General features: G+C 35.9%; 1 protein-coding gene across 1 annotated transcript; it reads left to right on the top strand.

Moving 5' to 3' along the window:
- Positions 4184-10824, top strand: LOC109225650 (uridylate kinase). The gene is made up of 8 exons (XM_019390395.1): positions 4184-4603; positions 5670-5817; positions 5920-5973; positions 7621-7712; positions 9204-9430; positions 9974-10150; positions 10274-10401; positions 10476-10824. The coding sequence occupies exons 1-7, from the start codon at positions 4425-4427 to the stop codon at positions 10381-10383; spliced, it is 987 nt and encodes a 328-aa protein (XP_019245940.1). The 5' UTR covers positions 4184-4424; the 3' UTR covers positions 10384-10401; positions 10476-10824.

The following is a 12733-nucleotide window of genomic DNA, read 5'->3' as shown; positions in this document are numbered from 1 at the left end:
TCAGGTTTGGGGTCATGCACAGCAATGCCTAATACGGACATGCCCTCCAAACCAACCAAGGAATACAACACATAGGGGGTACGGGAGGTTTGGGATTCACAAGTCACAATAAGTGACTGACAGAGTTCATACATCAGAAAAACATTAATTCAGAAGAGAAAGGGGCGAATTACAACATGCTTAGTAATGGAAATTTATTAACACAAGCAGGAAACAGGCAAGAGGGAAGGAAGTAGTAAAGAAACATGTTGTTGTTGATGCTGGAAAATTAATTAGAACATACCAGTAAAGAAGCAAATGCAGAAAGAAAAAGAAGCAATTTTCCCACAGCCTAGCCTTGGCTTTCAGCCGGCTAGACAAGGCAGCAACACAAGTAGTAACAGAGCAAAGAAAGAGAGTTTTTAGTGAAGTGTGTGTTTTGAACTCAAGTGTTTTGTTTCTTGTGTTCGTTTGTTCGTGTTTGAAAGAAGAGGGGTGCAGGGTATTTATAGCCTTTGAAAACGAGTGAAGGAAAGGTAATAAGTAAAATTCTAGTACAAATATGGAAACAATCAATAGTCTGAATCAATTATACAAGTGATTTCCTTTAATTAAGGAATCACTGTTTAACAGATTCAAATAAGGAAGGAAATCAATTTTAGGGACAGCCTGATTATTGCCATAAAAGAAGTAGTAAAAATATTGAGTAAGGAATCGAGTCTAAGTACAGAAATATACTTATTTTGGGAATAGATTCAGCAAGGTAAATATTACAACAAATGGAAAAGAATCAATCAATTTTGAACGGGCGAGTCAAATTTGGGTTCATAAAAGAAGAGTTTTGAAATTAATCACACGATTAGGGTCAGTCAAAGAAGAAACATGTTTCTGCACTTTAGTATATAAACAGAATGAACAGAAAACATCAAACGTGCGAGGCCAAGCATATTAGCAAAAGAGATAATCACAAGCGTGCAGTAGTGGCAGAAATAAACCATGGTTCAGTAGTAAAGCAAACCTTCGAAGCATAGTAATCAAGTAGGTCAAGTCATATTGAATCAACAGAGTATCAGGACATGTAAAGGTCTCACATAGCAGGTGGGGAAACCCTTTGAAAAGTTAGGGTTTCAACCATAGTTAGATAAGTCACATAGAGAAAAGAGAGTTTAAAACGAAGCTTTCAGTCGAGTCAAGTACTCAAACAAACAATTTCAGACCCCAAAGACCTAGGGCTTTTCAACAACAATCGAGTTTTAAAGATGATAAACAAATAGATCAAACAAGTACTAGCAAACAGTTTCAGAATTCGAATGAGACCACAAAGGAACTAGGGTTTTCAACATGCTAACTCAGACAGGAGAACAACATGAACAAAACATAGCAAAATCAGGAACATGTTAAAAATCAGAGAAGAAAACTTGAAGGAAAACCCTAATCGGAAAATGAAGAGTCATTTTGAAAGAAAGGTGAAAGAAACTTTGAGAAACACTTAAAAGTTCATGGCAAGCACATATCTAAGGTAGGTCTGAAAGAAAATCGAAAAAATCTTAGAGATTAGGGTTTTAGAAAACCCAGAAGCACTGAGAAAGGCCTTGAAAGTTCCCGATCTAACTAGGAGAGTCAAGGATCTGACTCGAATGGCCATGGCTGACCGGAGAAAGGTCATCTAGCAAGGACTGGACCAAATTCCTTCAAAAATCTGTTCATGAGACCACAGAACCAAACACGTAGAAGCCATGGAAGGCTGGTACAGGTCTCAGATGAACCTGGAAGGCCATGGATTAGGGTGGATTAGGATGACGGCGGCTAGGGTTTGAGTGGTGTTGCAGAGAGTGTGTGAGAGGAAGGGGGTTCTAAGGCGGCGGTAAGTGGGAAATGATAGGGTTTTGGGGTCGTTAAGGCAAGAGCGAGTATTGGCCGTTGATCTGATGATCAACGGCCTGGATTAAGACGGGTAAGTGGGGCGGTTTATGAAACTGGGTTTAGGCCTGGTCCGATGTGTTCAATTAGGTCGAGAATTGGGTTAAAATTGGGGTAAGATTTAGGCTGTGATTGAAATGAATTTGGGCTATTATTTAATTAGCCAATTTCCCCTTTTAAAATTATAAAAAAAAAATAGCAAATTGATTTCTGGAAATAAATTAAAGGTACTAAAACGATTTATAATATATAGGCAGAATGGCCTAAATGACACCTATACTTGTGTCACTTTGTCATGTCGATCCTCCTACTTTACTTTTTTTCATCCAGACACTTTAACTTGTTCAAAATCTATATTTTAAACCCCTCTGACCGTGTGTGTATCTCACTTGCTTGAAGTGGATAACACATCATATTCCACATCATTTTTTATATTTTATCTACTAAAAATACTTATTATATACTATTTTCTTAAAGAAAAGAGAAAAAGAAAATCAATGCCTCCATCTCATCTCTCTTCCCTAAAATTAAAGTGTGGCCAACGAGGGAGTTCGTCTTGATGATGAAAGAACAAGTGCAAGATCTTCAATCAGCACTGAGGAGAAAAGTAGGAGACTCAAGCACACAAAATTGCTTTGATGAATATATTAATTGTAGAAAGAAAGTAATGAAAGATAACCTCAATGCTCTAAAGCAAATGGAAAACAAGATAGAATCATCTCATCAAATTGATCCAGACCAGTCTTTTTTTAAGCTTCTAATGGAGATGAAAAGACAATCAACAAGGTGCAATGTGTTGATTTCGCTCTTTGTTCACACCTAGACAGCAGTGATTTTAAAGCGGATATACCAATGATCAAGAGAAGGAAGAAGCATACAGGGGGGAACGAAAAGGGGGGTGTTGTTGTTGTTGTTGGTGGTGGTGGTGGTGGGGAGGGGGGGGGGAGTCAGTGGGAAAGAAGAAGAAGAAGCGTGGGGGGAGGGGGGGGGAGAAGAAGAAGAGCGGTAGGGGGGACGAAAGGGAAGAACGGAATCTCTTTGTCTTTTTTTTTTAACTTATTTATTTTTATTCTTATTTAATGGTTTTCCTTTTATTTAATTATTTTGGTTCAAAATGTTCATATTCACGCTCATTATCTGCGTGAATTATACCGTACTTTGTCCAGCTGATCACCTATTTTTGCCACATAGTGCTTGGTCAATGGTACAAAGGGGTTTAAAATACAGTATTTGAAACTAAGNTCACGCCTGAAGAAATAGTTACTAGGTGGAAATATACTTATTTATTCTTAAGATGTTGTTATAATATAGAATGCCTATAACTGAAGTTGCTAATTCTCATTGTACCGATCCTAGCCGTTTGTTAACATCTAGAACTTGGGATATCATAGAAGATGTTGTACAATTTTTACAAAAATTTTATGTGGCTACACTTGAGTTTTCTGGAGCTTATTATCCTACTATTGTAAATGGTTTAGTTCATATTGCTGAAATTTCTCTTTTACTACATAATTTGAAGAAGAAAGAAGGATATACTTTTCTTGTTTAATCTATGCTAGATAAGTTTAAAAAATATTTCTACCCAATTCCTCATATTTACCTAATTGGTGTTATTTTAAACCTTACTATCAAAATAATAAAGTTTCGCCAATTAATTAGTCTTTATATACTTGTATGAATATTGGACCAACTGAAACTCCTGATATTGACACTTGTATTTCTGATCTACACATACATTTACAAACTTTATATAATTATTATGCTAACATTGTTGATGCTTCTTTGGTTGTAGATGCAAATATTCCTTCAAGTAATACTTTAATATCTGGAACAGCTTTGGATTATGATTCCTTCAAGTAATACTTTATTTTGAAAAATCTAATTTAGGTGAAGTTTGGTTTGAAGATAAAAATGTGTCATACGTTTTCAAAACATATTTTCCAGCTTTATTTTGGAAAAACATGTATATAATTTTCAAGTTTTGGGATTTTGGCCCAAAATCACTGATTTTGGAATTTGAGATTTGGGATTCGGCCAAAATATGGACAAAATTTATGGCAAAACATGAGTTTTAAAAATAAATCCCAAATTTATTTTGACAAAACTCATGACCAAACGGAGCCTTTGTCGTGGAATTTCATTATTGGGTAAAAACCTGTGATTTGATTTTTTCCTATTTAAAGTATATAATAAGTGCATAAAAATTATGAATAATGCACGTGCAAAATGTTGCTCAAATTAAGTAAAAAGATATCTGAAAGCCTAATGGATTAGAAGCATAAATTGAAAAAGAGCAAACCTCAAATTTTTCTTTTCTGCTTGGAGTGCGGCAAGAGATATTTTCCTCGGGAGATGACATGTTTCAAAAGCCCAAACATTTAACATTATCCGCAAAGAACATTCCCACCTTGTACAAAAGCATAGGAGAATTGAACTAAAAGGCTTTGATTTGAACATCCTATTCCGCTGCAATTTCTCAAATTTCGGTTTTCCTTTGAGAGTAATTTGCTGTTTTTTTTTCTTCCATGGCTATCTCTACATCCTTTTGCCGGCCCATTTCATCTTTCAATGCTATCTCTTCGCCGTCTCTCTGTTTCTTCAAACCCCTACACCACCACTTCAAACTTGATGACTCTTTTCATTCTTTGGTCGTAAAATGTTGTTCATCTCACACGGACAAATCTCCAGACAACTTGAATGGCAGGTATTGTAATCAATTGGGTAGTGTTAACGCTCCTTTCTGTGTTGCCTTATTGCCCTTTTTGTTCTTTTCATTTTTGTTACTTCATATCATTTTAAGAGAAACAGATTGTCCGGGGACTGTTATGAGTTGTTAAAGACGAGCACAACCGTTTTTGCATCTGATTTTTAAGGGTTTAGGAAGTCTTTTACTTCATACTAAGAGTAGAATTTATAAATTTAGCAGCCTAAGTGTGAAATCTTCGATCAGATGGAGGTCATTCTGTCTGTTCAGTCAGCTAATAATCTCAATACTTTTTTACTTTTCGTTGAATAGGCTAGTTATTCCAACTTTCTTTTTTCTTTCACTGAGTAAATGTATCACTAATTGCAAGAACTGCAGTTTATCCTATTTACCTTGGGTTGAATGCTTTAGTACCAATACCAAAATGTTTTACATGTAATCCTTGGTATTTTAACATCAGTAATGACATTTTATTCGTCATGCTAGTGATACCTTATGTATGACCTTGCATTTTTTAATAACATCAATGTTCTATCTTATGCGTGTGTAGTGTTGTCAAAGGCTCATTTAAGCGCGTTTAAGCCCTGAAGCTCAGGAAAGCTCAATGAGGCCGCTTTGCCTCGCTTAAGCAGCGCTTTAGTGTAGGCAAGGCACTAAGGCGTGTAGCCCATGAGTTTTATCTTGAATCGAGCAGTACTAAACAACAAATATAATTGGCAAATAAGAATATCAGTTATTGAGGAAAACATTAAAACTAAATTTGTTTCTGTTTCTCTTGAATTACATATATATTTTTATTTTTTTCCTTCGTTGCACCTTTTTTTACTAAAGCCCGCACTTTAATTGCACTTTGCGCTTAAAGTCCCAATAACCTGGAGCGCTTTTTAGAGCGTTTCGCCTTTGACAACACTCGTGTGATGCAGTGTCACTTTAGGTATAACTTAATAGTCCGTAACAGTAACCTGTTATATGTATTATTAGCCCTTGGAGTTTAATTTTGTGCTTTGCTTTCCATGAAGCTGTGTGTTCCTTATATCAATTTCCTTGTATACATGTTCTGTGATAGGAAACCAGAGTTATCTCCTATAGCTTCTTTTGGGGTCACGATGACAGATAATGGGACTTCTAAACCATCATATAGATGGCGTAGAGTGCTGCTTAAAGTTAGTGGTGAAGCACTAGCAGGAGATCAAGCACAAAACATTGATCCCAAGGTCAGAATAGGAAAGCTGCTCACTTGTCTCCATGTTTCTGTGTTGTTCTGTTCTTCTTTCTAGATTTCTGATCTTTCATAAAGCTTTCATGTTGTTATACAGATCACAATGGCCATCGCAAGGGAGGTGGCAGCTGTCACTCGTCTTGGAATTGAGGTAATGTTTTTGAATAAATCAAATATTTCTTGCTTAAAGATCCTTACTCTTTTATTATATGAAGTTGGTGCATCATCTGAGTGTTTGAATTTGTTTCATTTACTTGTCCCATATTATCAATCCCTATTTCTGAGGGATTCTTAGACTATTGTTTTATTATTTTTTTCTCTATAATTCATGGTTTTCCTGGAGCATCAACCTTGGGATTCTTATCACAATCATTTGTACATTTTTGATTCTTGTGCTGTCTGAAGTAAATATTTACCCAATTTTCTACTAGTTAGTGATCAAGATCGTTTTGAGGAGATTGAACTAAAAGGACTATTGTTATTTCGTTAAAATTTTATAGCAATGAAACTTTCTTGCATTCAAGGGAACTTGCAAATTATTAATGTGTTTGAAAATATGAACCAGTTGTTGAATTTCATATTTGCTCTTTTTCTTGATGGGTAAATTATGAATTTTATTGATGTAATAAAAAAAGAAAACAGTGTGTTAGAGTTAGTTCATGTATAGAGTGTGTTTGTATTAGTGACCCACATTGATAGTGAAGGTTTTAAGTATATTTACACACCCTATATAAATAGGGTTCCTTGTATTATAGTAAATTAATATCAATAATATAATTTTTCCGTGCTATTCTCACACATCATAAGAGCAATGCTGTTAGCAGTACATCCAAAAAAGGGAATAAAGACATTACAGAAAATGTAGTGAACTTAGATACTCAGTTGTGGCATTCGGCTCTAACAAATTGTCCAGACCCGTAGTGCACCAAAACCCAGCAGGGATATTCAGTTGAGTTTAAGATTAACTACACTGTGCTTTTGGTCTAAAGGGACTCGAGCATTTCTTTCCTTCCAAATAACCCACCAAACAGCTGCATGGATGGAGTTCCATGTTTCGGAGGAAGATTTAGTCATCCTTTTTATGTCAAGCTAGGAGGAATCCAAGGTAGATCTTGACATCCAACACCGGATGTCCTAGATGCAAAAAATGAAATTCCAGATGCTGGATGTGATCTTGCAGTGAAGAAATAAATGATTAACATCTTCTTTGTCGTTCTCACAAACCTGTTGCATAAAGAATGTCCCCTATTTCAAAGGTTGTCAATAGTGAGGCATTTGCCATTAGCCAAAATCCATGAGAAAAATTTAAACCTTGTAAGGGACACAGATTATCCAGATTGTTTTCCATGGCCAGGGAGCCGAACCTTGGGGAAAAACCGTGAAATGGCAGTAAATTATAGAGGAGTAGCATCAAGCTGCATGAAATCATATTTGCTATTCTAACTTCTTATATTCAATCTTATATCACGGTTAAATCAATAAATCTGCCATGAGCTCATTAATGGCAATGTTGGTCTGGTTTTTCATAGATTTTTCAGATCTTCTAGAAATTGTGGTAGGTTTGCCACAGTTGTTAGTGGAGGTAATATTTTTGGTGGATCCTCTTGGGCAGGAAGTAGTGGACTGGATTGCTATCTGTTCATCTGCTGTTCAATTATTCATTTTCATAGTTGTTATTCGAACTTCTTGTTTTTGATCATGTGCCATGATTAAATCAGTATAAGACTACTATGAGTTCCTTGATGGCGATCTTGTTCGGGTTTTTCATGGATTCTCAGCTGTTCTAGCAATATAGCAGGTTGCAATAGTGGTTGGTGGAGGTAATATTTTTCGTGGATCCTCATGGGCAGGAAGCAGTGGACTGGATCGTTCATCTGCTGATTATATTGGGTATGTTCGTTATTGTTTTACTGTTAGTTTGAATTATTTTTGAAAAAAGTTAGTTTCAAATGCTTTCAAAAGTTAAATATGGATTTGTTTACCTTTCTGTCTTTTTTGGGTTAATTTGACACTTTTTCTTGCTCAAAGAAAACTTTCTTTCTGTACTTGGTGATCTTGCATGCAACTGGGTATATCACTGACAATTCAAGGGTGTAACCAGGCTTTGTAGTGTTGTCTGTGCAATTTAGCATGCTTTAGACAGACATGCCTCTAACTTAAAAGTATGCGTAAGTACACATTCGTTGATAGCTTTGAGAAAATGTACTTGAGGCAGCAATGGGTAGAAAAAGTTATTTTAATGGGTTCCTACTTCCTATTTCCAAAAAAGATTTTGATGTAGGACAGGCTTGGTTGTTTTCCTGTTACACAAAATAGCAGTTAAACAAATCAGAGCGGGGTTTCGAGGCCCCTTTTTCCTTTTCGGGCTTTGGTGTTGGTGTCTAAATTTATAAAAAAGTGCTTCCAATGATTTAAGCATGTCCATGAATAGATGATGATTGTAGATTACAGAAGCTAAGAAAGGAAAGTTATGCAGCTTTTACAGTAATTTTGTATCATATACTAGGTGTAGTAGCTTCAAAGTTGTTGGCCAAAGAGGATTCTGATAGGCTGTTAAACCAATTGTAAAATAGTGATGTAGTTAGTTTTTGAAAGCTGAAGTTATTTAAAAACATGGGAAGATAACCATTGAATTAACTGTATCAGGCAACTCATATTCTCTGCTAAACCATCTATTTATACTACAAAGTCCTAATTACTAGGACATTTACTTGCAACAACTCGATGCTATTAGAAGTGGAGAGCTAAGCTGTACTCTAAACTATCTAAGCTGTGCACGGTGCCCCTAGTCCAGACTCCAGATCTCGGGAAAATTCTTAAGAATTATATAACTCTTAGCCAAGATGAAGTTTATATAAGCATATTACAATGAGGTAGCATTAGAACTGATTGGAACATAAAACAAGATTAAATACTTTTTAGATGTCAGTTCTCAACAATCTAAGTAGGCTATGCCTGAGATGAAATAAAATCTGTATTTTGTCAAATGCATTTTGCTTTTTCTTAATATGTAATAGGTACAAATGCTTTCGTTTTGAAGTATATGAGCCCGAGATTCTGCAGAATCTGGTGATGCAACTCTTGATTCCAGTCCAAATGTCTTCCTTATATTTGTGTTCAAACCAAGATTCGCATTGCTAGGGACTTCAGACCTTCAGGCTCATATACTTGAAACAAAGCTTTTGTTTGTTGATGCTCTTCTGGAGTGAGTAGATCAGTTCTTTAAGTTGGTCAGGTTGAAACTCCGTTGAATGGTGGATCACTTCTTGTTTAACCTGTCCTATGAGTTATCAGTGCGTGCTGAAGACGAATGGGAGAGAGATCACTTTGAGACAATTTGGTATTACTCTTAATATGAAAATTTTATCGCTTACCTTTCAGGATGTTGGCAACTGTTATGAATGCAATATTCTTACAAGCTACAATGGAGAGCATTGGAATCCCTACAAGAGTCCAGACTGCATTTCGAATGTCGGAAGTTGCTGAACCATATATCCGTAGAAGGGCTGTTAGGCATCTCGAGAAAGGGAGGGTAGTAATTTTTGCAGCAGGAACTGGGAATCCCTTCTTCACAACAGACACTGCTGCAGCTTTGCGTTGTGCAGAGAGTGAGTTCTACTTTTTTCCTGATTCAGATTTTCTACACGCGTGGAACTTTGACATACTTGCAAATTGAAGTGGATTCTGCAAACTATCATTCTTCCTTTCTAAATTGGAGAAAATAGAAAGCAAAAATAAGAAGCAAATGTTACAAGCTCTCCATAACGTAAACTGTCCTATATTTGAAAGACATTCCAAACGGAGTGGATAATAACCAAAGTTCCTTCAGAGGTGATAATGTTCTTAAAATCAATGCTTCATGGATCATGTAAAACTATTCGGCTAAGAATATACTAAGTTCATTGTATGCCCACTTCAGCTCCTAAATGTTAACTAGTAATACTTATTTCCCATTAAATGGGAATGTTGCATAACATTGGACCTGATTGAATAGTTTGTCCCCATATGGTTCTCGTCCAAGTGATGATGTGGTCTATGAGACAAATGAGACTCTACTACTGGAACATATATAAGATTGCACGTCTCTTTTTTTTTTTTTTTTTTTTTTTTTTTTTTTGTTTCTTACCAATAAAATTTTGAATGCATTGAAGTTAATGCTGAGGTGGTGTTGAAGGCAACCAACGTTGATGGAGTCTATGATGATAACCCTAGGCATAATCCTGACGCTCGACTTCAGGATAACCTGACTTACCATGATGTAATTTCTAAGGAGCTCTCCGTGATGGATCTGACTGCAATAACTTTGTGCCAAGAGAACAACATTCCAGGTACGAGGTTTCCTACCCTTGTATCCCTTTATCTTTTTGTGGATGATTCAAGACGTGTCATTGACGAGACTTTCCCTTTTAATTAAGTACTGACCTTTTCCAATCTTATTTTTCATTATGCAGTTGTCGTTTTTAATCTCAATAAACCAGGTAACATTGCTAAAGCCATTAAAGGAGAGATGGTTGGCACATTAATTGGTGACACATGGAATACTGAAGCTGCAGTTTCTTAGGAGGAAAAAAGAAAAGAGGTCTGTTTCAGCAGCTGGAAGTTGGATTCCTGTTTTGTAGCATTTTAACACACTGACATAGCTCATTTTTGCAGATTGTTCCAAGAAGTTGGCACTCAAAGTGTTGAGGGAATGGAGTGCGCTCTCTTTACAGAAAGCCATGGAATTCAACATAAATGCTGATACTGGATATGTTAGTGGGTACTAGAAATTCTTCTCCCTAGGAATTTTCATAGCTTTTTTTTTGAAGTGCAAAACTAGGTAGCCAATAGTTGCTTTTTTTGACGGTATTGCTCCTTTATGTTCTACATTTCTCTTCTTGCCCCTAGCATATTCACCCACTCACCCGCTCACCCATCCAAACCCAATACTTTTAGGGGTCATTTGTTTTGCAGTATAAGAAAATAAATTATTTATTACTTATATAGCGTTTGGTTTCTGGTACAAAATGCTGCATTACTAATATAATTATGCATAACTAATACAACATTTGATCTTTGATATTATACTAATGGTTATGTGGAGTTTGATATCGGAAACTAGAAACTGTAGTATTAATTTCAATATAACTTGTACGGTTACAACAACAACAACAACCCAGTAAAATCTTACAAGTGGGGTCTGGGGAGGGTAGTATGTACGCAGACCTTAACCCTACCCCGAAGGAGTAGGGAGGCTGTTTCCGGAAGACCCTCGGCTCAAGATAAGAAGAAAAACAAAAAGGAGAGAATGTTAGTTTCACCACAGAGATCATAGGAAAAATAGGAACATAAAATGCAGAAGGAAAAATGCAAAACAAAAACAAAAATGATGGCTAGTAAATAGGTCCTGCACCGAAAAGAGAAAATAGTAAGACACGACAATGCCCCTAGCTATCTCAGACAAAAACCCAACCAGACTAGGCTTACAACAGAACAAGGTAACGCAAGACTCAACTACCTCCTAGCCTACAACCGAAATACTCGACCTCCACAACTTCCTATCAAGTGTCATGACCTCGGAAATCTGAAGCCTCGTCATATCCTGCCTGATCACTTCTCCCCAATACTTCTTAAGCCGCCCTCTATCTCTTCCCGTGCCCTCCACAACCAGTTGCTCACACCTCCTTACTGGAGCATCTGGGCTTCTCCTCTGTACATGTCCGAACCATCTGAGCCTCGCTTCCCGTATGTTGTCATCAATGGGAGCCACATGCACCTTCTCCCGGATATCATCATTTCTAATATTGTACGAGATAACTTGTACGGTTACGTATTATTTTATACGAGATAACATGTGGAATAGGAATAGTACTGAAGACAAAAACGTTCTTATATTATGCAGTATCTACATAACAATTCATGCATTTTATTCACCAATGGCACCAACAGTAATTAGTGCATTATATCTAGATTATAAGTTAAACGATCCCTTGTAATATTTGTGAAATGAACTTAAACATGCTTTAGCAGCTAAAATCCTCGATGTAGGAAAAAACGTTTTCCACTTGAACTTTGACTGAGTTTTCAACCTAAAAAAGCAAATTTGGCACATTGTGTTTTCGACTAAAGCATTTGCGCTTCAACACAATGTATTATTATTAGTCGGGGTTTTTTCATTCCTATATACTATTGGAAACTTTATTACCTTAAATGTTTATGTTTAGTTAATTACACGGCATAAACAAGTTTTGTTTAAAAAATATATATAATTCACCTTAAAAGGCTCCTAATCCATTATTTGTGCCTTCAATCAAGGGATTTACCCTTTTCATTTTTTCTCTACTCTCCCGATCGAAACTTATTATTAGGAATTTTTGTTTGCTAATTGTTTCGGTCCTTTTTTTTTATCCTTAAAAAACTGTATTATAAAGTCTCTAACATAAAATATGAGAATAGATGGATCTTCAGATGAAATTAAGTTTTGAGCTTTGAATGTAATCTTTCCTTTGATCTCACGGAGCCTATTTTATTGGATACAATTCTACTCAACCACATGAATGTTGGAATCGACGATGAAAGTTGGTAAACGAGTAGGTGCCTTTGCTTCTCCGCTTCTGCTGCTAATGTCTTCACCTAACATTGTTTGCAAAGAAGGAAGCAGACTGTATTTAGTTTTAATAAGGATGAAGGATGTGGAAAGGAAATAACAGAAAAGAAATATAAATATATAGAGGGAAATTCCAATCGAGGGGAGATAGAAAGGGTAATGCATTAATTGGTAGAAGAACTGTGTGTTTTTTAGGCTATAAATATATATTATTTCTACTCAGTTAAATACAACTATAATATCATACAACTTAAAAACAAATTTTATATAAATTATATACAATATGTTCTTTTGTATATTTTGTATCCGATTTATACATAGTAAA

Source organism: Nicotiana attenuata, chromosome 5, assembly GCF_001879085.1.
Source record: "Nicotiana attenuata strain UT chromosome 5, NIATTr2, whole genome shotgun sequence".
In the NCBI taxonomy this organism is placed as follows: domain Eukaryota; kingdom Viridiplantae; phylum Streptophyta; class Magnoliopsida; order Solanales; family Solanaceae; genus Nicotiana; species Nicotiana attenuata.
The sequence above is the reverse complement of the archived record's forward strand: the minus strand, read 5'-3'. Positions and strand labels throughout refer to the sequence as shown.